Source organism: Silurus meridionalis, chromosome 19 (genome assembly GCF_014805685.1).
Source record: "Silurus meridionalis isolate SWU-2019-XX chromosome 19, ASM1480568v1, whole genome shotgun sequence".
NCBI classification, from domain to species: Eukaryota; Metazoa; Chordata; class Actinopteri; order Siluriformes; family Siluridae; genus Silurus; species Silurus meridionalis.
The window spans coordinates 12,769,670-12,797,379 of record NC_060902.1 but is presented as its reverse complement, the minus strand read 5'-3'; the positions used below and the strand labels follow the sequence as shown (position 1 = coordinate 12,797,379).

The following is a 27,710-nucleotide window of genomic DNA, read 5'->3' as shown; positions in this document are numbered from 1 at the left end:
ACAGGGAAAGTACATGTGTGTTTGTCCTGGTAGTCTGACTTGATGATGGCCATATTTAGAGGGCACAGTGCTGAGAACAGACAATGATTTCCAGATGGAAAGCTCAGTGGTCAAGTGTCTACATACATTTGACTTTTAAATGTAGCACACTGGTTCTGCAATATGGACCAAAAACTGAAGCAGTGGTGATTCAAAAAAAGAAAAGCATGATCAACAACAAAACAGGGAACACAAAAATTCTAAGGTTCCAGGAGCGCTTGCTGAATGATGGAAGAAGTAAAAATGCGGTAATTGAAAATGGCCTGCCAAAACCATAGCCTGGATATTAAAAAAGCATTAAACTAGTCGCTTTAGAGTCCTGTTTATACCTGACATTTTAAATCAAGCTTATGATATGCTATGAGATGAATAATACAGATTAGTAGTGTATAGTATTGTTATTACATCCTTGTCATAATTTCCTTTCACCAACCATAAGCAGTGTGACTAAACTAGTGTGACCAGAAGGGGGAGCCAAATACCATTTTTGATGCTCGGGTATTAGAAAGCACATTTGTTTTTGTTTGACTTGTTTCTGACTTCCCTCAAACTGAATTGTGAGGGGGGAAAAAAACAATACGATGGTTCAAATGTTTTGTATTTAAATATTTATTACTTTTGTTTATTCAGGTTAAAGTTCTCCAAATGTGTCTAGACCACAGCCTCCTAACTTGCTGCCTACAATACATAATAAACATTTGGGGGGAAAAAGCAATATCTGCAAGTTGTTTTCTAGAGTCACATGTTCAGAAACTAAAGTTTATATATATATATATATATATATATATATATATATATATATATATATATATATATACATATATATATATATATATATATATATATATATATATATATATATATATGTATATATGTATATATATATATATATATATATATATATATATATATATATATATATATGCTTTGTTAAATGAGAAAACAAATAAACTCATTATGTATTTCCTTCTGATCTTACTTCAGAACATACAGACCAGACCAACATAGAGAGGACTACACACACACACACACACACACACACACACACACACACACACACACACACACACACACATAAGAATGTGGTGCAAAAAGTAAAAAAAAACTGTGCACATGATTCTTAGCTGTAATGTAAAGCACAATAAAACGAATAAACACAAATCAGGGCAAAGTACATGCACCAACCATACACATGTATTACCAAAATCTCCTTTGTTACATCAGAGAGATACACATAAACATTACAAGTTTCACAATCAACATGGAATAAGCAATCCAAACAGTAAGCATTTTTGAATAATTGATGAAATAGTTACAGAGAACACAAACAAAAAAGAAATGCCCAAGACTGCCCTCTAATGGTCTGTTGGAGCAGTTACAGGGCGATGACTGATGCTAAGCGGAGGCATAGAGCCGAGTCAGAAGGAACATCCTTATGTGTGATCTCATTACCTTCCAGACGCAGGATTTTTAGTTTGGAGAAGTTCAGTACATCAACCACACTGCAGAAACTGCTCAGGGAAAACTCTGTGATAAGGCACACAAATCAGAACGAGATTATTTTTGTAGCCTGAAGAGGTTTGGAATTTTGCATACGAGTTATTCATTCAAAGACAAAGGCATTAAATGACTTATGGGCATTTTACCCAAGTGAAAAATATTGATCAAATTACTAAGTTTAATATACATGGTAGAATTCTGGTTTCATACTTTTTAAATAGTTATGGGTTCTGACAGAAATTCTTAAAGACCTAGTACAACTTTCAAAATATTTAAAAGATTATTCACAAAAGAAACTCTAGGTTTTTATAAAAGTTAATCCAAAATAACAATACCTTTGATTTGATTGGCTTGTAGATAGAGGTGTTCAAGGCTGGTGCTAACCGTTGGGATCCTCTCCAGTTTGTTAAAGGAGAGGTCCAGCTCTACCAGACCACTTACATTGAAAGTGTTTGGTGGAATACCCTTATTTGTAAGGGCATTGTGAGATAAGCGCACATACTGCATGTTGGAGAAGTGGCTAAAAAAATTGCCTGGGATGGCATCAATGGAGTTTGAACCCAAATATAGCTGGTGAAGCATGGCAGGCAGACCACCTGGAACATTCTTTAACTGGTTCTGGCTCACATCAAGCAAGGTGAGTGACTTCAGGCTCTTTAGAGTGCTTCCCATGTCCTTGATGGTATTGTGGTTGAGTAGCAAGGTGGTCAGATTTTCCATGCCTTCAAAGGCATTAGGTGACACCTTGTCAATTTTGTTGTGGTTAAGGCGCAGATCACGCAAAGAGTTCGGAAGGTTTGACGGCACCTCAGTCAGGTTGTTGCCACTCAAGTACAGACTGTCTAGGTTCAACAGACTCGCAAAAGCCCTTTTACCTATATTGGTAATCTGGTTTTCATGCAACATGACCCAAACTAGGTTGGTGCCATTTTTGAAGGCTTCATCTGAGACTGTAGTTATAAGGTTGTGCTGAAGATAGATATATTTCATGCGAGAGGGGATGTATGGCATCTGTATCATCCCACGGTTGTTGCAGTACATGGCAACAGGAAAGGTTGGAGGGCAGTCACATTCAGCTGGACAGTCTCCTCCAGAGTTGTCAGGCCCCATGATGGCCAGGGGTTGCATGCGGTAGACCCAGAACAGTTGGTCAACCCCATTGGAAAATGCAAGATGCAGGAATCCTGCTGTCAGCAAGAGTGAAGCTGGGTGGATCATAACGTGAAATGTAAGATGCCCAGGATCTAGAGGAAAAAAGCAAGGTGAAGAAAATAAATCTAAATAACTATTTCAACAAATCAAGAAAAAAATGTGCAGAGATATATAAAATAATATATAGAATTTAATGTGAGTGTAAAGTAAAGTCTAAGACAATATACACGTGCATGTGTAGATACAAGTTTAGAACAAAGAAACAATATATTCCTCCCCACAGCATTTCTTCCTAAATCAGTGTTGTGCATTAAATAAACAAATTAATAATTAATAATAAAAAATCCTCTTGAGAACACATCCACAAAACAGGGAGGGAATTGTTGAACAAAGGGGTCTTAATGCAGATGAGTAAAAAAAAACATAAAACACTGTAATTTAACAATTTCCTCTAACATATTACAGACCACATAGAAACACACCTACCTTATTAAGTTAAATGGCACTCCCTCCTTCTAGCCCACTCTTTTAGCAAGCCACTGTAACACTGACTTTTGCCAAAAACCTTGCAATGTAAATACACCCTCAAGTACTTCCAAGTTTTTCTTCTCCTCCCCCCTAAAATTCCTGAAACCCCCTCCCAAGCCCTGCCCAATAACTGCACCCTTCTATCTCTCTCTCCATCCTTAGGCCACTCAGTGGGGTAGATGGTCTTGCTCAGTTCCAGCTGCTAGATGTCTTTTTGACATAGTGATGCCAGGTGTTTCTCATTATTAGGTGAGTAGACCATGTGATATAACTGGCCCTATTAACATGGAGGACCTAGAGGACCATTTCCAGAGTTTGGACCATCCAAGTTGCCAAGCAGGCTGAATAAAATTGATAAAGACAAATCTGGATTGTACTCATAAAGAAGTATTTATGAACTACAAAATCCAGTGTAAATTAATAAATCGCCAAGCTGCCACTCTTGGGCCCTTGAGCAAGGCCCTTAACCCTCTGTGCTCCAGGGGCGCCGTATCATGACCGACCCTGCGCTCTGACTCCAGCTTCCGAGCAAGCTGGGATATGCTAAGAACGAATTTCACTGTGCTGTAATGTATATGTGACAAATAAAGGCTATTTAAAATAATAATAATAATTAAATGCATATAGATTTATAGTAGTACTTTGCATAATATCTAGGCTGTTAAAGCATGATTATTCTTTAAATATATGGAGCCCCTATTTATAAACTGATGGGCTCCAAAACCTAAAGTGTTTTTGTGTTCTGAATTTGTTTGGTCACTAGCTAAATGCCAAACAAAGTCTCTCTTGTAGTCTCCATCTGATTTGCCATATGCCTTCTTAATCCACATGTCCACCCTGTCCTGCTGGGGAATGCCTCATCGCACCCTGCCCCCCCAGAGGCCTCTTTAATGCCTGACCAGAACATATAAGAGCAGATCTTTAATAGATTTTGACAGAGGCAGGCTCAGGTTTAAGGAGTTTTCTGCAGTTTCTTCATGACATGAATCCACAGTTTTGATATCAAATTTAAAGTCAAATCAAAGCATGCTCTTGCATACATCCTAAAAGAAAGTACACCCACAGTATATAACTAAATGCAAAAATATTATACAAGTAAATATAAACCACCATCAGCAGAATTATTAAGTATTATAAGCCATATATTTTCATCATAATAACAATATGCAAGCATTCAATTTCAAGCGTATGCAGTAAATATAGCATAGACACTTTATAATTTATAATTTCAATCCTTAGATCTATATAACACACATAACTGAACATCTGTCTCCAAGACTATGTATAAAACAGACGTGTATAAAACAGAAAGGTCCAGTATGTTATAACTAGATGTCTAACACATGAGACTGCATTTCCCTTGTGGATTACTACAGCACTTTATGGCATTCATTAGCTTGGCATTGGCTTTCAACTGCTAGATGTCAATCACTGTGTTGAGTAAATTGCATGGTTCCTAATTTTACTGTTACTGTTACACATTACTGTTTGTGTAGAGCAAGCCGCAATTGCTCCATTGTCTGAACAAATGTGTGAATGGAGCCTTGTGATGGACTGGTGGGCCATATGGAGTTTATTCCAAATACTCATCTGGTGTTCCTTGGATAGGCTCTGGACCCACAACTCCTCTAACAAGATGATGAAGTGATTCCTAAAGATGAAAAAATTAATGAATGACCAGATTTGTGAGTGTCATTCATACTATAATACTGATTTAATTAACACAGTGCATTTGAATATCAAAATGTCTCCAAGTAGTGAAAGACTGTACACCTATTAAGTACATTTATTGGCTAAAATCGCTTAATTAATCCATAATAGTACTAATGAAAGACAACAAAACACAATTGGAGAAAACTGTCAAAATTCATCCCCTGGCTTCCCCATTTTACTGGCCCCATCATGCAGACACTGGTGACTGATGACCAGTTCCCATATGGAGTTAATCCCAACACCAGGAAATACTTAATATTCATGCTGCTCTGTGTCTTTGGACCATAAACTCTTTCCAGGTGCAAGCTTCATGAATGATGTGCTGCTCTGCCATGCATGGTAGTAATACATGACTCACAGGGGTCCAGCAACAATAGGACAAGCAATCAACAAAGTATCTGAAACTTTAAGATTGACTAAATCAGCCTTTACCATTCATTTTTAAAGCTTTTAATAATAAATATGTTATTTTGTGTCTTAATCACTTTCTGTAATAGGTGAGGGATTTAAAATTACAAATATTTTTTTTTTCCATCTCTGCTGACATTGATAAAGACAACAGTACTTTTTCTAAAAACTGGGTGCATGGTGGTGGAGGGTATATTGTTGCTCTTTTATAGCATATAATTTTAATCCTGAGCTCACCTTTTTTTATCAGTGAAGATGTCCTCTTACGTATTCTGTCGAGTTCTGTCATAACTCAGAGCCCATCTCTGAGCAGACACATTTGCACGATGGCTTTCTCTCCATTTTCGTGTGGCTGGAATTGTAAAATAACCAATAAATAATAACTTATTAGTAAATAGTTAATTATTCTCCTAGGTATTTGGACTTATAAAGTAGGCTTTGTATTTACTATATTCCTTTAGTTTAGTTTGTTATTATGTAAATACTATTAAATTCGATTTTCAAAAGGTAAAGTAGCAGCGATTTAGTTTACTTAAACAAAACTGAAACAATCTTTGCTATTACTTGACATAAAAATGCAACTTTACCACAATGAAGAATCTTTCAGTGGTGGATGAGATAGAAGCAAAACAGATTTATTGCAGTCAGTCAGCACGTCTTACGAGTTCTTAGGGGGCACATCCCAAACAGCAATTGCCCAAGTCATCTGATGCTAGCAAGTGCAAGTTTTAATCTAAGAAATTTACGTTTTGTACTTTGATCATTTACATATATTTACATAATTCATCCTCTACCTTCAAAGTCTCATTTAATTCATTCGCATATTCTCATAATACATCATTTTCTTTATGCCTCCCGACAAACTGTCTCCTCTTTGCTAATACCAAGGTAAAAAAACATTTACTGTTTTTCTTGCATTCTAACAAAACGTCTGTTTTCAGATACCATACCCAGTATTAATCTGGATTATATTTTATAACTAAGTGACTCTGCATAACAGACTGTTAGATTACCCCTACTAAGATTAATAATGCTGAAATAAAGAAAAAGCTGAATACACAGAAATGCTAGATGATTTTTACGTAAGCTATTTTAATGCTAAGTAAAGCTGGTCTAAGCTTATTTTCTCAAAAAAGTTCTACACTTCTTAAACATTTTTTTGGGTTCCTAAAATCACTTGCCAGAAAGTGATCACTCTTAATTGCTTAGAATGTGAATATGTGTGAGCATGGAGCCCTGGTGTTTTCCCACATCATTTCTAGTGTTCCTAGTATAGACTTTAGCGCCATCAATACCCTAACCAGGATAAAGCAGCAACTGAATAATACATAAATAATAATAATAATAATAATAATAATAATAATAATAATAATAATAATAATAATTTGATAAATTAATATAATTAGCTGCCATTAAAGATCAATCACGGTATTATAATGGAAAAACCTTGGAAAATGTGTGCAACTACCAGATGTCATCTACCGTAAAACAAACAGCGTCAGAGGACTTTCACAACATAAATCCATTAGTGTGTCACTGGCATGCAGCTCTAAGAGATTATGCCATAGGCATGTAGCTCTACCAGATTTGCATGATTATCAACAACCTAAGTTAATTGGTATAATCAGCTGGTGTTTACATTTTTGAAGGGGTGACATCTGGACAGGTCATGTTCTCCTGCCCCAATTCTATAAAAAAATTGAATTAAAGAACTGTTTTTCTGTTTTCCATGTACTTATCAACATACTGGAAACTTTGGTGGTTCAATGCATGTACAGGTCAACTAAATTTGCAACCATACAAATATATGGTTGCAAATCAGCTTGCCAACTTACAGCTGTTTACCTTTGAATCTAAATTTATGCCCATTATAAAAATGAAAGCACTCGCAGCTCAGGATTTTTTTCGAAGGGGCTCCGAAGCACCGCTCACACGCTACCTGCATAGCTGCAATGTGCACCTTTGACCCTTCAAACAGCACCATAAGAGTCCCAACACAAAACACATGTCCATTACTTTCAGATGGCATGTCAGCATGCATGCACATACAAACACACTTTTAATATGTTTTTCCAGTTTCTTCACTGCAGCCATTCTAAAGCTAAATTGATGGATTTGTTTAGGTTTTCTTATTCCGTTCACATAGAACTTATAAACAACCCAAAGAATTAAATGTTCATGTTTAGTTTTATTTGTTTTGGAATTTCACACTCCATTACATAAATGCATCCTTTAAGTCATTATATTGAACACCTGGGGATTCATGGCAGTTCAGTCCTATTTCTAAAATCATTACACAATGAGCTTGACACAGTTAATGACTTATTTATAGTTATAGCAAAATTAACCGACAATTAAACCAGTATTTACGGCAGTTACATGGTTCACTAAACATCAAATGTTTTATTAGAGGGTAAAATAAGGTCCTCAAATATTCCCTCAACTCACTCACAGCTGTATTTAACCAAAGGCATTTGCCATTGCTTTTCAATCAAGCGTACACTTACGCTTCCTCTCTGCCTATATGGTAATCATTATGATCCCATCAAAATCCCTTCATTCTTTTCCCAAAACATAAAAAAGCAAACAATAGATGAGAAACATGTGAGCAACAAAAGGGTGGAAAATCCACTCTAATACCGTGGATGATCAAACTCACACAATATACATTGAAATTGAGCTGAATAAGGCTTAAAGCCTGGTGCTTGTCATTTGGAGTATAAGGCGCCCTCTGGTTCTCACACATGGGAGAGTGAAAAGAATCTGTAATATCACAAGCACTTGTAAAGATAAAAGTACTTTGATCTTCTGCATAAGATGAGTTTAAACTGAAAAAAAAACCCGATTAGATATATAGTATAGTAGAGATATATAAAAAAGATATATAGTAAAAAGATATATAGCCTGGATTTGCCGGTTGGTTGAACTAATGAGTTAAACTACATTTCATACAGACACTTATTTGGGAACATATATAAGAAATCTGAATGAGTGTACTTTCTTTCAAACCTCCTCCAACAGATTCACAACCCGCTTGTTTCTGTTGCCGCATGTTTCATTATATGACTAAACACTCCTGTGTTCATGTATTGGAAGAGTAGACAAGAACCAAATGAGTCAAATCCCACGTCTGCTGAGTACAGAGTAACACCTACCACTTTCAACCAGCTTGTGTGTGGCTTGGCTTTACACACAGGGCCAACCACAAACCTTCCACACAGCGCTCCATCACAGCTAGCCAGAGGAAAATGAAACGCTCAACTAACCTGAATGTATCCAATAAACAGGATGCTCTGCTGTATAGTGCATATGCATACTGCAGTGTGCATGCAGATTTTTTACAAAGTGTTTATATGTTGGGGATATGAAGAATCATATGGCACCATGTTTTTATTTGTTTGCTAGCTTGGTTTTTTTCGTTTGTTTTTTTTTTTTTAACACATTTTGTTTTGGGACGTCTGAGGCTGAGGAGAAGTATGAATAGTAGAAAATTAGGAGAACATGGCTACAAAGGGGTGCTGCAGTACCCTGGGTTTCATTTTTGCAAGTTTAATCAGCAGTGGCTTAATCTTCCACATGGTGTTCATCAGCAAGACACATTTTGTGTCAGTTTTATTCCAAGAACTGCTGTTTATGCTGTTACACTGCGATTTTCATTGCATTCTGTTACTTGGAAGACTTTCTGCACAATATAAATACCACACAAAAACCCTAAAAATATTGTTCTCAATAGGATCATATTCTAAAATACAAAACCATGCCCTCTTATATGGTATAAAGCTAAATGGCGAGGTTTAAATATACATGCAGTTTAACAAAAACATTACACACGAATAAATAAATAAACACAAACCTTTATTCCTTCCTAATACCATTTCCTGTCAGTCTATGTTCATTGAGAAATGATGTCCAAAAACACTGCACGGTTGATTTCCTCCTGTTTTTGTGGAAAAGAAATTAGACAGCCAGACTGCAGTGCACTGGAAGGAATGGCATGTGCTACCTTTTCACGACCACTTTGCTTCAGACAGAACGTAATACTTTCAGGACTGAGTTGGTATTTTCTTGAAATCATGTGTACAGACAAGCAGAAAGAGCAAAGAGCCACAATTCTATGAGATGAATCACATTTTCTCTTTATCTACATTGTTTTCAATTCACACAAGTTAATACAAATGAATGGCTATTAATGGTGGTATCTGACCCCAAAAGAGGCCCAGTATAAGAAAGCAGGAGGTTTCAGAATCACACATCTAAAGGTTCCCATGGTACATTTATGTCACCAACAATCGCAAAGGTGCTCTTTATCTCATACTAACAGAAAGAGTTATGCCTCACGTTACCTCATTGCCCAATACAGGCATTGACACCATCCAACCTGCAACTGTCACCCTATTACCAAAAGACTATTTTAACTGTGGCACTGGCCTGTGGACACATGCATCCTTCATGCAATAGAGCATAGTCCAAAAAGAAAAAGAAAACAGAGTTGTTCAAGGTCTGCTCACATTGGCCAGACTTTTTCTTTCAATAATGCTGTACTTTGTTGTATAAAGAAGAGAAATAACTGCAAATTTATTTTTGGAGAGATTGGCCAAGATCTGGTGAGGTCCACATATACACAAATCTATGGTAGTATCTAAACAGCTACAAAAATTGGATTCATCTCTGCTTGGTTTTTTGGTTGGGGACAAGCTACAATCACAGAAGTCTTATTAGTATAGATATGCAAATGCAAGCCTAGTGAATATTCATTCATCTATCCAGTTCAAACATTCCTGGCCTTGTTTGAAAAACTCGGTTAAATCTCAAAATCATTACCACCTAGCAAGTCATTTTAAACATGAAATTGCTGCCAATATACATATATACTACACATCTGGGCCACTTAGGTGAAAAAACCTGGACATGGAGGTCTTTCACTGGCTAAGTTATAATCAGCATCATCTTGAAGAGTCATGCTGGCTAGGATGGCACCAACTGGTTAGGGAGATTACCATTATTCCCATGTAGCATTGTTCTTTAACCAGCTTAATGCTTTGGACCTTAATGAAATGATCAAAGAACGAGGTGAAGCTCCCTATTGGGATTTCTTCTGGGGACACTGTCTTGAAAGGGATATTCTGAAAACAGCCTTTATTACCAATCACCTTGGTTAAAATTGTTGAATAATCTAGGGATGCTTTTTTCACCATGCCACTTATGTATTATTGTGGTAAAATCCATCATTTCCGCACAAGGTAATATTATCTAATTTTGTGAATAGACAACTGATAATCAGTTGCTGCACATAACACATTCCTTACAGTATGATATCGACCAGATTACAACCGTCTGATTCTCTGGCCAACTTTTTATTGGCAATGAAGGAATTTTCTTATGCACAATTAACAACAATGCAGCAACACAATACTTAGACTTAAAGTCTTGTCATTTAATAACATAGTAGATTTTCTAAATTATTTATGAAAAAGCATTCATATTTATGCCTTACAGTTATTGTGCAGATTTTTCATCTAGCTGCAAGTCTTCCAGATGATGACCATGCACAAGAAGTTTTAAACCTCCACACAACCACAACAAATAAATATTGTTGCTTTGATGGGAAAGTCCAAAAGTTGTTTTTGACTACAGACAAATAAACTTCAGTATACTAAACTTCCCCACTTTGAATTCACCACTGAAACTTCACAAATGTTGAATTTCTTCATATTGTATTGGATTCTGTGTTTATGCCAAGAGAAATTACGTCAAATTGTGTAAAAAAAAAAAGGGACCTTGAATAGTGACTGTATGTCTCATATTCAATAAACAGATGCACATCATCATCATTATACACCCGGTTTCTTACAAACAGATGTCTGCAATGACCTATAAGTCATATTGTTTTTATTATTGTTCACTGATATGGATAGGGGGCACTCTGTTCATTTTGGACTTTTATGTGCAAAACTATTTAATCCTCTTACTGAGGAGGATTTTACAGCTAAACCAAACACACATGCACACATACACATAAAGGGTCTGTTTGGCTCCCCAGGTCCACTCCAGCTGTAGCCCTGAGTAATACTACTGTGCATGAGTGTGAGAGAAGTAGTACACACACAGACTTTCTCTCTCCATTCCATTCTGTTCCAGTCATGGTTTTAGCCAGTGCCAGTATTTGTCCCAGTTCTTGCATTATATTCCTCCCTAGAATAATGTAGAAAACTGAAAACTGAGAAAAATGTGTTTCTGCATGGATTTTTCATGTGTGTATATAGTAATTTTAAGCAAAAAAAAAGTTAACTTGTATGTTAAAGTCTTGCCCTTTGGAAACCCCTGAACGAAACAAAGTTTAAAACGGTCCCTTATCGAAATTACTGTTTCTTTTTCAAAGCAAATTCCTCAAATGGGACTGACATGGTGGCAGAATAAATAGTATTGATCTTTTGTACCACAATAGAATAAACATAATTAACATATTGTTTCACAGCTTTAAAATTATACAAATGATCCTCCTGCCCATCAGCTATGTATAAATGAAGGATTTGATTGATGTATTTGATTAAAACGCTTCTTTAATTATTTGGATTAGTTGATTATTCCGTACTACTGATTAAAGAGCACGAAAGCTTGCATACAATACAGATGGCTGAATGCATCAAACTTAATGCAACTAACTTTATTCCTTCTTCTCATTCTCTTCACATCTCTTTCGTTCTTAGAAATAGACAATGTCCCAAGACAATGCATTGAATACAATGTCGAAATAGTATACCATTCATGGCTGGAAGCCAAGATGATAAACCCTAGCTGAAACATAACATAATGGTCTGGAGTACTGTTGTGACATAGACATGTATGTGGCATCCATGGAGCCCTAACTAGCTGCATGTGTCACTTATTAGAAGGAGTATGTACAATTATTTGCTGATTGAAATGAACTATAAACCTTCCTACTTCCAAGAAAGGAAATAAACCTTCCTGGATATAATGTTAAACAACCAACTCAAAATCGATCCAGATCATTGCCATACATTGTTGCATAAAATGTTTTCGTGAAAACGACAACATTAAAAGACCATCCTAGTAATATGTCTGCCGAGAGAGTTCTGTAGAACAGGTGCTTGTCTTGTCCTGATGCCTTAAAACAAAGATTTACAGAGGTAAAAATCCAGCTGTATTCTCTTCTGCATCATTCTTTACCCTTCCCAATCCGATTTCCATTAAATGTTGCTCAGTAGCCAGACTGCAACCATAGGCTACAACTAAAGGAACAGACAGGGGGTGGGAGAGTGAAGGGTATGGAATAGAAAACCTGAAAGACTCTGTGGTTTTTGGTCATGAAGCACTGAGAAATTCTTCTGTAGCTGGATAAACTCTGCACAAACACCTTGCAGTATCCTGTGCACGCTGCTGCTATACGAAACCGGGACAAACCAAGATCAGGAACTCTGCAGACTAAAACTCATCATCTGGAAAGAAAGGTATGCACATTCTTGCTACATGTGAACAAAATTATCATCTGTTTTTCATGCTTAGGCTGCTTCTCACACAACTGAAATAGAAGAATTATGTAATGCTAGAGCGCGGAAATCGAGAGTGCTTTTACAGTCATTCAGATTAGGAATCAATCTGTGCAAAAAAAAAACCCAAAAAAAACAAATTAAAACAAAAATTAATATTAAGGAAGACAAGCAAAATGGTACATAAGTGGGATTCTTTTTAAAACATGGGTCACACGTTACACTGGGAAGATTGATGAGCTACAGGGCAAAACAAGAATTCACAACTAACATGATTTTCCACATGCCATACAGTATGCACAAGCTATTTAATAAAACTATGCTTCCCATGTTTTGTCTGTTTCTATGGTTTGTATGGTGCATCCTGTGCACCCAGTAATAATAAACTGTATCGGTAGCACAGTGTGTCATTACATACTTTTGTTTATCTTGTTCAGGATTTATCCACCCAATGGACATCAGGCCACTTCTCGTAATCCTGTCTGTGTGTGGGCAAATGCAGGCCATGGCTATAGACACTGATTATGGTGGCTTGCCTCTGCAGATCGACCGATTTCTAGGGGAGCCCACAGTTTTTACACTCAGGAATCGAGTAGATTCAAGCTGGTCGTGGATGGTGAGCAACCAGAACTGTTCTGTGAAATGCAACTGTGCAATTCAGTGGCCCACAGCTTTGTATTGTGACCACAAAGGCCTGGAACACTTTCCTGAAAGTCTTCCTTCCAGAACGCAATACCTTTTCCTCCAGGGTAACATAATCACTGGCTTCAACTCTGAAGCCTTTGCCAATACCACTAATTTACGCTGGCTCATTTTGGACCAAAACCAACTAATCAGCGAAAGACTCAGTGGTAGGCCCCTGCTCAACCTGACCCAATTAGTGAACCTCTTCATGAACCATAACAACTTGACTGAGGTGCCAGCAGGGCTGCCTAGTGGACTCAAGCAGCTAAGAATGGCTTACAATCAAATTGAGAAAATTGTCCCTGGGGCTTTTGAGGACCTACAGAATCTAACATTGCTTCTGCTTCAGGGTAATCGCCTGAAAACTATTGGAGAGACTGACTTCAAAGGTATTATCAATGTCACACCTCTAATATTTATCATCCTTGAAGAAAATCTATTTGTTCCTCCAAAACTAAAAAAAACATTGGAAAAAATGTATTATACCTGGCATAGTTAGACTATGTAAACACAGGAATCACAGTGCTATGTCTGTTTGTCATGTTCATCACCAGGCCTTTTACTCCTAAATCTTTTGGACCTCAGTAAGAATATCCTGGACACCTTCCCCATCCATCTGCCTCCATCTGTTCAGCAGCTATACCTTTCACACAACACTCTTACAGGCATGGCTGAGGACAGTCTCCAAGGCTTCAACAAACTCTGCTATTTGCGTCTACGCAACAATCGGCTGAAAAACGATGGCTTGAGCCCTGGTGTCTTTAATGTAACTTCTCTAGTGGAGCTGGACCTCTCCTTCAACCAACTAACTGAAATCCCAATCGTTCCCACCACCCTGCAATACCTTTACCTAGAGGTTAATCATATCAGAGGTGAGATGACAAAATGATTCATGAAATGTTATTCTTGTGGATTGAGGTCTTGGCCTGACATCATTTTTTGGCACCTTATAAAATAACACCTGCTCCTCAGACAAGAAACAGAGGAAAACCTGATTCATGAACATTATGTCATAGGAAATTTGGGCCCGGACTGCTTAATATAAACAAATACAGTGGCTTTTTTTGTGTGCATTTTAATATTTGTGCACGCAGTAAGTGGGTGTGTTGAGAGTGATTTACAGGGGAGGTTTGTAGCAGTAATGTCCTTCGAAATTTTGCAAAGAAAACCCAGGCCTCGTTGAATGCGGCAGCAATATTATAAGAAACTTTAGTTCAATTTAAAGATTGTGAGACATCGTTTCCCTTTTTACCAGCAGTGCAACTCAATCTCACAGAAAAAAACCCTCCGTAGGCAAACTATTTGCCGCACCCATGATATATTGAATACAAATGTTCTGGCACAGCATGCATTGCCTAGAATGTATTAAACTTTCACTGGAACCCTCTTTATTAAAAAAATATATTTTTTATTTCTACCACTACACTATTCGAACGAGATTCGTATCTAATAATTATTCCATCAATTCTTAGCATATTAAGTATTTATGCATAGACATTAGTGCTTTTTAAGACAAATCTTTAGACTCTTTAAGTTGATGTAAACCATGTGGTAACAACCGCTTTTTTCTAAAAACTTTTTTAGCTGAAAATGCTTTAGCATACTGAAAATACCCATTACTAATTCTTATGACTTGCTAGCTTGATTGTGTCATCCAAATCGCTACATAATCGTTTTCAGAGGAATCCTGCTGCAAGTTACATCCAGCATGTTCAAAGGAAAGCACTAATCTACTTAATCATAATTAGCTTCAGGAAGAAATTGACTACTGACAACAGCTGCCATAGATAATTTTCTCCTCCTTCAATGCACCAACTGCAGTAATTGTCGCTAGATAAATCAAGATCTTTAATTTTATACAGTTTTGGATTAAAAAAGAATATGCATTTATAGTCAAATATATGAAAAGTAGTCTATTTTGCTGTATATTTGTCTGCCCAATAGTCGAAAATCAGTATATTATTTTGATTTACTGGTCTAAACATACACTACAAATTATGCCAGGACATTTTTTTTCTGAAACAGTTTCTCTGATATCATTGTTTTACACTGTCTGCCAAAAAAGTCTCGCGATATTACAAAGCTAGATGTAGACTGGAAATCACTAATGGAAAGAAATCATGCTGTCACAGGCATGATGTAATATCTGGTGACATGACATCAACATTTATACACGACAGGACGATGAGAAAAAAATTATGGAAAATGTGATTGTGTATGAAGGAAAAGAGTGCACAGCTGTGAGACGCTCAAGGAGAAAGTGGGTGGTTTTTGGGAAGCTAATGAGATGGAGGGGATGGTGGAAGGAGTAGTGAGAAACATCTGGAAATATCTGTGAGTGGTCCAGAATGGCCCTTGACAATGCCAAAAGCACTTTCGGTTCCCCCTCCCTCCTTGGTTCTCAGGAGGATACTGAATGTAAATAGAAAAATGACCACTAAATAACATTTTTTATTATTTGAAATGGTGAGTGATTATAAATCAAAACTTTTAAACATCCAATTTTGACCAGATTTTAGGGATCTGCTGAACTTAATCTTCCTCCCATCAATATTCTGACTTTAACTGCAGTATGAATAGGACAGTTATTAGGGAGGAGCATTCAGCCTGGTTTTGTAAGAGACAGCTGTTGTAATATTAAAATACAGAAAATGCAGGCGTTAGACTAAAAACAGGAAAAAGACAGAACATTTTGACGTGCCATTTTGGAAAGGAAAACATTTTGGTTCCACATATTCCTCCCGGCAGAAGGAAACAATAAGGGCTTATACTCCTAAAAGATCTTCAGCAGAGATCACACGGAATACAATCATCATTAAGACCAAACAGATACAGTAACTCTTCAGACAGACTTATAAAATATCTGTCTTTTTACTTTAGCAGACATTGTGGTTTCTGTGTCCAGAATAAGCCCGTTGCTGTAGAAATATTTGGCAGTTTCGCATTCTATTTATTATAGACTTCATATTGAGTCATAAAACCAATACACCTGCAGTCTGTTTCATTTAGCCTGGAGAACTGAACTTCTATGTAAGTCGGACAGTTTCATGTGGTCAAGATGATGACAGCATGGAAATAACATATATATTGTTATATTACATAAATATATTTATATATATATATATATATATATATATATATATATATATATATATATATATATATATATATATGGTTTTCTAACAGCAGAGAATGATCATGTTAATGATAACATAATGCAGTACTGAATAAATGTTATAGCAGAGCTTCCAGTAGCAATTTTATTTTTGAAGATCCAGGGGTTTTCATATTGTAATGTTTTTCCAAAATGAATTCTCATGAACTGGGTGAAAATTGCTAAATTTGCACACTTTTACCATTATATATGACAATGTTGCTAACTGTGTGATTTATACGGTTCTATTTTTCAGAATTTAATGTAAGCAGTCTCTGTAGGACAGTGGGTCTTGCATCATATTCACATATAAAGATATTGCGGCTGGATGGCAATAAGATTAAGCGTCATCAGCTACCTTCTGACTGGGGGTACTGTCTCCGAATCCTTCAAAATATTTATATATGACCTGTTCCGATGACTTTCACCATTTAATCTGTACTATAATGCTGCAAGGCTGTACCATACACCAGAAATTTGACATACAATTTAGAAAATATGATATACAACATGCTTTTAGACTAAAGGCAGGTATTGTAAATGATTTCTAATATGCATATAAATAATAAATAGGTTGCTCTTTCTTTTGCTTTTGTTTAACAGAATTGCATGAGAACTGCTCTATCACTGTATTTTGCCAGAAATATGAAGTGCACCACTTGGTTTCTGACCAAATTAAAAATCATATATGCAAACCCCAAAGGAGCTGTCATGTCATGCATTCTCACTCAAGCCCAAGCATGGAAAAGCAAAAATAGATCCAAATTATACACAGTTCACACAATAAGATGTCAAGTTGTCAAACTCCAAGAGATATATAATGTTGGCGCTCAAGGTAGTCAGGTCGTCAGAATAAAATCACAGCGATGGCCATCCAGAATTGTTATCTCAAACTCTAAACCCAGTAAACCTCAAAACTGTGACTAGGGTTAGGGCCAAATATATTTACAAAGTAAATATTTTCCTCATGCTTTGGCATGTAAAAACCGAAGTAGATCCAATTTATATACACTTTATATGTAAAATAAATGATCAAACATCATATGCTAATGGCCAATTTGTGATCAGGTCTTTAGGGTAAAACCAACAAATTGGCCATTCAAAACTAGCTAAAAACTAGTCTTTGGTCCAATCCAAAAAATGCAGCCCAATTCCAAAAATGTAAATCTGACATTTAAAAAGCTATTATTTAGGATGTTTTTTTTTAGTAGTTATTGATAATTATTTCTAATTTGCTTAATACATTCTGTGCAACAAATGCACCAGAACTGGTTATATAGGAACTTATATAGGCAAACCGAAAAGGATCTGTCATGTCATGCTTTCTCCACCCTAGCCCTAGCATGGAAAATCACAAATAGATCCAAATCATACACACTTAGTTTAAGTTGTCAAGTTGTCAAACTCTAATATCCAAGATATTATGGTGGTGCTTAAGGTTGACAAGTGATCAGGGTAAAACAAGCCCAGTGGCTATTCTGAACTTGCACAGGGGTCATTAAGAGCAGTCAAGTTCTAAAACTCTAAATTCCACAGTACTAAACCCAACAATATGACTAACATTAAAAAAAAAATGTATTTAGAGGGTAATTATTTTTCTCAAGCTTTGACATGTAAAATCAAAAAGAGGCAAATTATATACACTATGTTTATGTAATAAGTTGTGGTTGTGCTCAGGTTTGCCAGGTCTTTAGAAATCAATCCATTTGTCATTCAAAACTCGCTAGAAAACTCATCCATTGTTCAATTAAAGCGGCCCAATTGCTAAATTTGAATACATACATACATACATACATCCACATTCTACATTCTTTTATTTGTGCAATAATTTATCTGATTGAAGTTGTCATACTCCAAGACATAATGACAGCGCTCAGGGTTGCCAGGTTTTCAGGGCAAAACCATCCCATCCAAAAGCCTTTCACAAACAGCTTTAATAAGTCAGAAAAAGCAGTTCCAAATAAAAGCAATTCCAAAACCCAGTGTTTGAGAATCACAAACCATGTGTTCAGATTCTAAACAATTGCTATCATCATTAACATTATGCAGTATACACAGAGTAACATCACAAACCATAAACATTTGGAATAAATATGCATTTACCATAGTAACAAAATCTTATTTCTGATGTTAGACAATTCTATTAGATTAGCCATGGCAACCCACATGCTGTACACACATATTCATATAATGAATTAATCATTTTATATATATATATATATATATATATATATATATATATATATATATATATATATATATACAGGGAGTGCAGAATTATTAGGCAAGTTGTATTTTTGAGGATTAATTTTATTTGAGGATTTAATTTGAACAACAACCATGTTCTCAATGAACACAAAAAACTCATTAATATCAAAGCTGAATATTTTTGGAAGTAGTTTTAGTTTTAGCTATTTTAGGGGGATATCTGTGTGTGCAGGTGACTATTACTGTGCATAATTATTAGGCAACTTAACAAAAAACAAATTCATACCATTTCAATTATTTATTTTTACCAGTGAAACCAATATAACATCTCAACATTCACAAATATACATTTCTGACATTCAAAACCAAACAAAACAAATCAGTGACCAATATAGCCACCTTTCTTTGCAAGGACACTCAAAAGCCTGCCATCCATGGATTCTGTCAGTGTTTTGATCTGTTCACCATCAACATTGCGTGCAGCAGCAACCACAGCCTCCCAGACACTGTTCAGAGAGGTGTACTGTTTTCCTCCTTGTAAATCGCACATTTGATGATGGACCACAGGTTCTCAATGGGGTTCAGATCAGGTGAACAAGGAGGCCATATCATTAGATTTTCTTCTTTATACCCTTTCTTGCCAGCCACGCTGTGGAGTACTTGGACGTGTGTGATGGAGCATTGTCCTGCATGAAAATCATGTTTTTCTTGAAGGATGCAGACTTCTTCCTGTACCACTGCTTGAAGAAGGTGTCTTCCAGAAACTGGCAGTAGGACTGGGAGTTCAGCTTGACTCCATCCTCAACCCGAAAAGGCCCCACAAGCTCATCTTTGATGATACCAGCCCAAACCAGTACTCCACCTCCACCTTGCTGGCGCCTGAGTCGGACTGGAGCTCTCTGCCCTTTACCAATCCAGCCACGGGCCCATCCATCTGGCCCATCAAGACTCACTCTCATTTCATCAGTCCATAAAACCTTAGAAAATCAGTCTTGAGATATTTCTTGGCCCAGTCTTGACGCTTTCAGCTTGTGTGTCTTGTTCAGTGGTGGTCGACTTTCTGCCTTTCTTACCTTGGCCATGTCTCTGAGTATTGCACACCTTGTGCTTTTGGGCACTCCAGTGATGTTGCAGCTCTGAAATATGGCCAAACTGGTGGCAAGTGGCATCTTGGCAGCTGCACGCTTGACTTTTCTCAGTTCACGGGCAGTTATTTTGCGCCTTGGTTTTTCCACACGCTTCTTGCGACCCTGTTGACTATTTTGAATGAAACGCTTGATTGTTCGATGATCACGCTCAGAAGCTTGGCTATTTTAAGACTGCTGCATCCTCTGCAATATATCTCACTATTTTTGACTTTTCTGAGCCTGTCAAGTCCTTCTTTTGACCCATTTTGCCAAAGGAAAGGAAGTTGCCTAATAATTATGCACACCTGATATAGGGTGTTGATGTCATTAGACCACACCCTTCTCATTACAGAGATGCACATCACCTAATATGCTTAATTGGTAGTAGGCTTTCCAGCCTATACAGCTTGGAGTAAGACAACATGCATAACGAGGATGATGTGGTCAAAATACTCATTTGCCTAATAATTCTGCACTCCTGTATATATATATATATATATATATATATATATATATATATATATATATATATATATATATATACACAGTACAGACCGAAAGTTTGGACACACCTTCTCATTCAAAGAGTTTTCTTTATTTTCATGACTATGAAAATTGTAGATTCACACTGAAGGCATCAAAACTATGAATTAACACATGTGGAATTATATATGGAATTATATACATAACAAAAAAGTGTGAAACAACTGAAAAATGTCATATTCTAGGTTCTTCAAAGTAGCCACCTTTTGCTTTGATCACTGCTTTGCACACTCTTGGCATTCTCTTGATGAGCTTCAAGAGGTAGTCATCTGAAATGGTCTTCCAACAAACTTTTGGTCTGTACTGTATATATAAAAGCTGTCTAAACTAATCCATCCATAAATATCTATAGTTTGGCTGTTGATAAATTCTTAATCATGTGTCTGGTACAGGTGCAGATGGAAACAAGCAGAGGTCAAACAAAGATTTTAATGAAAACCAGACAGACAAGTTGAAAATGAATTTCAAGCTGATATAAAAAAAACTAAATATACTAGACTTTGCAAGATAAAAATGTTAATATAACACAAGACAAAACCAAAGTAAATAACCAGGAAGAGTGAACTGGTCCTTTTAAAGTGTAGCTGTAAGTGTGCATGTGTGTGTTTGTGTGTCTGAATAAGTTTAGGTGTGTTCAATTAGTACCTGGGTAACAGTGAACAGGTGAGTAAAATCTGGGGAGTGTAGTCCATGGCAGACGTGTGTGTGTGTGTATCTCAGAGTTCTAAACATATTTCTAAGACAAAAGAATCAATGACAGCGTAGACTTGTCAACACTGATAACTGGCTTTCTCTCCTAACCCACTACCAGTCTTTTCATCTTTCAAGCTTGCTGTATTCTGATCAACAGAATGTAGCCTGCTCTCCTCTCCCTTTAATAAATCATGGCTTCAATAGCATTCCATGGCACTGAGACAAGCCCTTTACTCTTGGATAATGTCATGGAGACATTGTTTTTGCCTCTAAAGCACAATTCCAGAAACAGAGCGATGAGAGCACATCCCCTAGACTCACTTTCTCCAAGAGAACATAAATAGAACAGCTGAGATACCACTCCGAGGAACAAAAAGCTCCCTGCACCATTTCTTTTCAAATAAATAAATGTTAAATCTAAAAGAAAATACAGTACAATAAAAAGAATATAAAAACGTGAAAACCAACGAGAGGCAGACCGGATTTAATTTGATTAGTTTAATTAGAAGTTATATCGAACAAAGGCTCTTTTATTTACTTGATGAGATCATGTAGGTTATTTTATACACCAGTGCTGTTGCCAGGGCCACCATTTTCTCGTGGAACTGTGTTGTTTTGCTGCAGAATTTTCTTGTGTTGAAGGTCATACTTGCATTAGATTAATTATATCATTGTTTTAAAGCCAAATGTGTAAGCTAGAGATTAGTTACACTACAGAAAAAGGCCAGGACCTATTTGTAGAAAGTTAATATTGAATTAATATTATGTTGAGCTTGAGTCATTTAAAAAGTCTTAAAAACAGAAATAAATTGACTATCCATAAATATGTGATCTTGTATGAAGCTTTCAAACATGGGTAATTAAAATGTATATTCCTAGTTTATGAATTTTTGCTAGTAATTGATTAATAATAAATATATTACAGATTGGGAAGAATATTTTGTTTGGACCTTTTAAATTAACATTCGGCAGGTTTTTTCATTCAGGCCAAGCAACTCTGATGTATTGGTGCCCAAGCCTTCTACTTAAACAAACCTTAGAAGTCAAAAATACACCAAGTTCAATTGTGTAATAGGTTTGTGGTGTGTATGACAAAATAAAAGAGTGACTGGGTTTTGTTTCTTAAGGTCATATGCTTCCACCACAGGACAGTTTTGTCCTGGTTCAAACACAGCAACAACTAAAACATTTGGCATTATTACAATGTTACACTGTTACAACCCAGACCTGAGTGCATCATTCTGACAGATGAACATGAACAGACTCTTTGGAAAGCGACTTCATTCTTTCCAATCCTGGTTTAGTGAACTACACAACAGCATGTGAGCTTATATAAACAGGCACTGACACACTATTCTAAAGGGCACGTAGGCATTTAAAAATATCATTAATATGTTATTATTAAAATTAACATGTATATGTTAAAACATATTAGAAAACAAAAGTTAGTGGTATACCACTTGCAAGTGAGAACTACAGTGAGGAAAATAAGTATTTGAACACCCTGCTATTTTGCAAGTTCTCCCACTTAGAAATCATGGAGGGGTCTGAAATTGTCATCGTAGGTGCATGTCCACTGTGAGAGACATAATCTAAAAAAAAAAAAAATCCAGAAATCACAATATGTGATTTTTAAACTATTTATTCGTATGATACAGCTGCAAATAAGTATTTGAACACGTGTCTATCAGCTAGAATTTTGACCCTCAAAGACCTGTTAGTCTGCCTTTAAAATGTCCACCTCCACTACATTTATTATCCTAAATTAGATGCACCTGTTTGAGGTCGTTAGCTGCATAAAGACACCTGTCCACCCCATACAATCAGTAAGAATCCAACTACTAACATAGCCAAGACCAAAGAGCTGTCCAAAGACACTAGAGACAAAATTGTACACCTCCACAAGGCTGGAAATGGCTACGGGGAAATTGCCAAGCAGCTTGGTGAAAAAAGGTCCACTGTTGGAAAAATCATTAGAAAATGAAAGAAGCTAAACATGACTGTCAATCTCCCTCGGACTGGGGCTCCATGCAAGATCTCACCTCGTGGGGTCTCAATGATCCTAAGGAAGGTGAGAAATCAGCCCAGAACTACACGGGAGGAGCTGGTCAATGACCTGAAAAGAGCTGGGACCACCGTTTCCAAGGTTACTGGTGGTAATACACTAAGACGTCATGGTTCTTTCCAATCCTGGTTTAGTGAACTACACAACAGCATGTGAGCTCATATAAACAGGCACTGACACACCATTCTAAAGGGCACGTAGGCATTAAACAAAAAACATAATTAATATGTTATTATTAAAATTAACATGTATATGTTAAAACATATTAGAAAACAAAAGTTAGTGGTATACCACTTGCAAGTGAGAACTATTAGCCATTAAAAGGATGATTTCCTTATTTCCTGGAGTAAACCCTTCTCAGTATGGTAAGCATTAAAGGCAAAAGATAAAGCCTAGATATACTTATTGAAAATTTCTTTCCTGTAGTTCTTGGCAAGCCACCAGGACATGCAGCAGGTTTATTGACATGTTGGTGAGAAATCAGGTGAGATGATTCATTGCAGAATGGAAATGATTAATTAATGAAAATTGCTACAGAAAAAAGGTGTACTCGGGTATTTGTCTCAGGCAGGTGTGAACGATAGAAGGAAGCACAGACGGAACAGTGTTTCCGGTTCTTGTAACAGCATCCATGTTTCCTCAGTGAAGTGCATATAACTATTTCCATGATTATGCAACAAAAGCATGTGTACCATGTTTACCAGCAAAATATTAGGGGAAAGAAATTAGTACCGTGTTGTGAAAGATAAGACGTTGCTTTTTGTATGTACAATGATGTCATCATTAATTATAAACCATTCAATGGTGTGGACAGGAAAGAACTTCAGGAAGTAATAGTAAATAAAATCTGTGATTTATGACGTCTTTATGCATGTTTGTATTGGATGCCAGACAAAAGAAGTAGCATCAGTGACATCTTAAATTCCCTGTGTAATTGTTTAAGGTGTCTGCTGTAAACTGGTGTTATTATTACAAATAACATGGCCATGGCTTTACCTGTTTTAGCAGTTAAAACCTTCATTCATCCAAAGCGAAAATAATGATCGGTTCACTACATTTATCACCATAGACTAATAAATAACCCAGTAAAATCTGATTAATTCATTATTTGTCTGATTAAGGGACATGCAAATATAATGTCTGAGCAAGTTGACTGTGGAGGAATTGTAATTATGACTTTTCAAACCAGGAAGTCTTGCTCTAAAGACAACATATAGTTGAGCTGGAACGTTTTTTCCATACATGCAGAATACATATAATCAGCTTTTGGAGCAGTCATCAGATATTTCAGGAGAATTTGGGTTCAAAAGCTCAAAATCGACACCGCTGCTACACCGATGTTTGTGTCCTCAGTTTTGAAATGATGATAGTTTTAGCCACAGAGCCTTTGTGTTAAAGTAGCTAACAAACCCTTTAGCTACTGTTAGTAATGAATACATTCTTGGCTGCTATGGTTTACCGTTTAAAATGCCTAAAAATATAACAATGCAGCATCTCACAGCTTCAGAAACATAGCTTATCAAAAATGTCAGTTCAACTATATATATATATATATATATATATATATATATATATATATATATATATATATATATATATATATATATATAAAACATTATTTGTAACACGTCAATGGTTAAATATGTTATTTTAAGCTCAAGGGTCTCTTAAATTTGTTAAGCTTTAGTCAAGGACATTTTTTTACGAGGTCTGCAATAGAACGTTAGTGCCCCCCTTTGTGAAATTTCCAGTAAATTACTGCTGAGTCATGCGTACACACATCACTTGGCTTGTTTGACTACTAAGCCTCGTCTGACATTTTGTTAATGAGTTTTGGGTTATGATTTTATTTTTCTGTTTGTTTGATCAGGGAAAAGTTTGTCCTGAAGGAAGTCTGACTGGAATGATATAAGTAAACTGTGATAAACGGACACCACCCCAAAAATGCTATTTTATGTATACAGTACTGTATTAACATTTTACTTCATTTTATAATTAATAATGATTAATTATTTTATAATTAATTATAATATATAATTAATTATAATTATTTTAAAATAATTAAAATAAATAAGTTGAAACGGAGGGATTACTGTACAGCCTTTTGGTGGTAAATACATTAATAAAGCATGAGACAGATTCATGTCTATGGTGATGGAAGAGGAAATCCCAGGCCTAATCCCAGCCAAAGCATGGAAACTCTTTCTGACAAGACACTGCAATGTTTCCCGAAGGTGCCATTAAAGCAGAAAAACCTCTCTGTCTTCATGTATATCATTCAACATTTTCATGAGAATTACAAGCAAATGTTGCTCTTGCAAAATTGTTATAAAAAGAACTGCTTCACAGTGTATCAACCTAATCTTGATTCAATAGATACTGATTTGTAGCACTTTTGGCTTTCTCGCCAGCAGGGAACGGCTTGTTTTTTTTTGTTGACTTAGACACATTTAGACCCCAGAGGAGGTTGTAAAGTTTGTGCGGTTAATTCTGTCATATCTCCAGGGTGGAGAAGGTGCTTGCTTAGCAGAGCTTAATGAATCTCAGTCTGGATGTGTGTAGCAGACCTCCATGACAGACACATGTTTTTACAGTGTTTATTGCACCATATAACTTGGACACCCAGACTGGACTTGCAGTACTTTTTTATTTAGTTTGACAATGCTGAGTGATCAACACCCTGTCAGCCTCAAGACTTGCCATGTAAGCAAAAATATGACACTTTTGATTCTTTTTCCTTCTTTCCTTATGGGTGGTACAAAGAATTAGGATTAGATGTCTCCTCAAGACTAAATTTGCTGATTCAGGAGAAAACAGAGCAGCTGAGGAAAAACGACAGATCTTTATATTACTACAAGGAGGAAGAAACTTTCAAATTAGAAATTCTGAACAGAGATAGGCCAGACTAAATGTCAAGTGAGTAATGGGAAGTCCAACAAAAGTCAAATGAGAACCTGTATACAGAAATACCAGAGCATGTGAAGAAGAATAAACCCCACAGTTCTTATTTGTATAATATTTCTATAATGTTATTTATATGGTATATTGGGTATGTTTTTCATCATGAAGGTGAAAATAAGCTTACTAGATTAAAATGCACACTTTATTGTGAAGCATTGTCCATGTACTGCCTACAGAAATACCACATTTCTTACTCACTTTGAATGTCTCTGTGGTTGAATTTTACAGCACAGACATACACTATATTGCCAAAAGTATTGGGTCTCCTGAACTTTCCTGCTATATGTGGTTCTTTTCCAAACTGTCACCACAACGTTGGAGGCACTCAATTGTACAGGACGCCTTTAGATGCGCTATAATACAATTTTGCATTCACTTAGAACTTGGCAACCCAAACCTGTGCCCCTGTGCACAAAGTGAGCTCCATGAAGATATGGTTTACACGCTTGGGACAGAAAGATCTTGGGTGGCCTGCTATAGAGCCCTACTGAACACCTTTTGGGATGAATTGAAACGCTGACTGCACCCCAGGTCTTCAGTACCTGCCTTTCGTAATAAATAAATATCCATAAGCACACTCAAGTTCAAGTCTACAAGTCAAACCAATTCAGTTTGTTATCAGAGACTGTAAAAAAGATGAATCGGGATCATTAAATGCACCTCCCCCATACCCAATGTATTCAGAACTGTGTATAGTGGATGTTAAAAGAAAGCAAGCACACAAAACTGTCAAAAAATAAATAAATAAAAAGAAGAGGTAGTTAATGCAACTACTTGCAGTCTGTGTATCATTTGTTGAAGGCTATTTTAAAAAAATGTACAAGAAAACATTATACTATATAGTATTATATCTATCTTTTTTAATAACTTTCTATTTATTGCTGAATTGTATAAAAAAAAAAAAATAATAAACATTTTTTTTGACAGTTGATTTTCGCTTTGAACATTTGCATAAACCAAGTGCTGTGGTTAATGGCATCATTCCTGGGTGGAGAACAAGCTCAGTTGGTGGTTTTCATTCTATTTGTTAACATGCAATTACTTCACTGTTTGTTTCCTGCATTTGCTTTGGAAGACAGTCAAATACAGACATCTGCAAAGCAGACAGATAAATGTATCTGTGTGTGGAAATATTGTACTTCGTGTAAACGTGTGCAGCATGTATATAAGCATGCATGCTTTTGCTCTATTTTCTGCATGCTTAAATGTTGGTACAAGAGTTAAAGTGATATTGATTTCCTTGAGCCGCGTACTGCTGCAGACGTCATTCATGCACATTTATACCAATTTGCACGATTGTTACACAAGTTTTTCAATAAAAGCCTGTCTAAAGCATAGGGAAAGTGAGTGGCAGTGTTATACTTTTCTCAGCAGTTTAGTTGATAAAATCAAACAACAAAGTTCTTTTGACAATTTTGCACATATAC

The 27,710-nt window shown here is 36.3% G+C and overlaps 2 protein-coding genes across 2 annotated transcripts in view; one reads left to right on the top strand and one right to left on the bottom strand.

The window, feature by feature from the left end:
- Nucleotides 1-1,006: 1,006 nt before the first annotated feature.
- The window catches only part of fmoda (fibromodulin a), a 46,776-nt gene continuing 20,072 nt past the window's right edge, over nucleotides 1,007-27,710 (bottom strand). The window contains exons 2-3 of the mRNA XM_046875719.1: nucleotides 1,875-2,783; nucleotides 1,007-1,566 (exon numbers count right to left, since the gene is read on the bottom strand). Of these exons, the coding sequence (XP_046731675.1) occupies nucleotides 1,415-1,566; nucleotides 1,875-2,757 (1,035 nt within the window). The 5' untranslated portion in view covers nucleotides 2,758-2,783 and the 3' untranslated portion in view covers nucleotides 1,007-1,414. The remainder of the gene's footprint in view (nucleotides 1,567-1,874; nucleotides 2,784-27,710) is intronic.
- zgc:113307 (uncharacterized protein LOC553753 homolog) lies at nucleotides 12,707-17,379 on the top strand. Its single transcript, XM_046875718.1, has 4 exons — nucleotides 12,707-12,809; nucleotides 13,286-13,921; nucleotides 14,087-14,404; nucleotides 16,943-17,379. The coding sequence occupies exons 2-4, from the start codon at nucleotides 13,300-13,302 to the stop codon at nucleotides 17,092-17,094; spliced, it is 1,092 nt and encodes a 363-aa protein (XP_046731674.1). The 5' UTR covers nucleotides 12,707-12,809; nucleotides 13,286-13,299; the 3' UTR covers nucleotides 17,095-17,379.

Bases quoted from the DNA above. Each gene is read 5' to 3' on its own strand.
- zgc:113307 (XM_046875718.1), top strand. From the start codon at position 13,300: ATGGACATCAGGCCACTTCTCGTAATCCTGTCTGTGTGTGGGCAAATG. The intron at 13,922-14,086 runs GTATTATCAATG...GTTCATCACCAG, and splicing joins TGGAGAGACTGACTTCAAAG to GCCTTTTACTCCTAAATCTT. The intron at 14,405-16,942 runs GTGAGATGACAA...TCTATTTTTCAG, and splicing joins AGAGGTTAATCATATCAGAG to AATTTAATGTAAGCAGTCTC.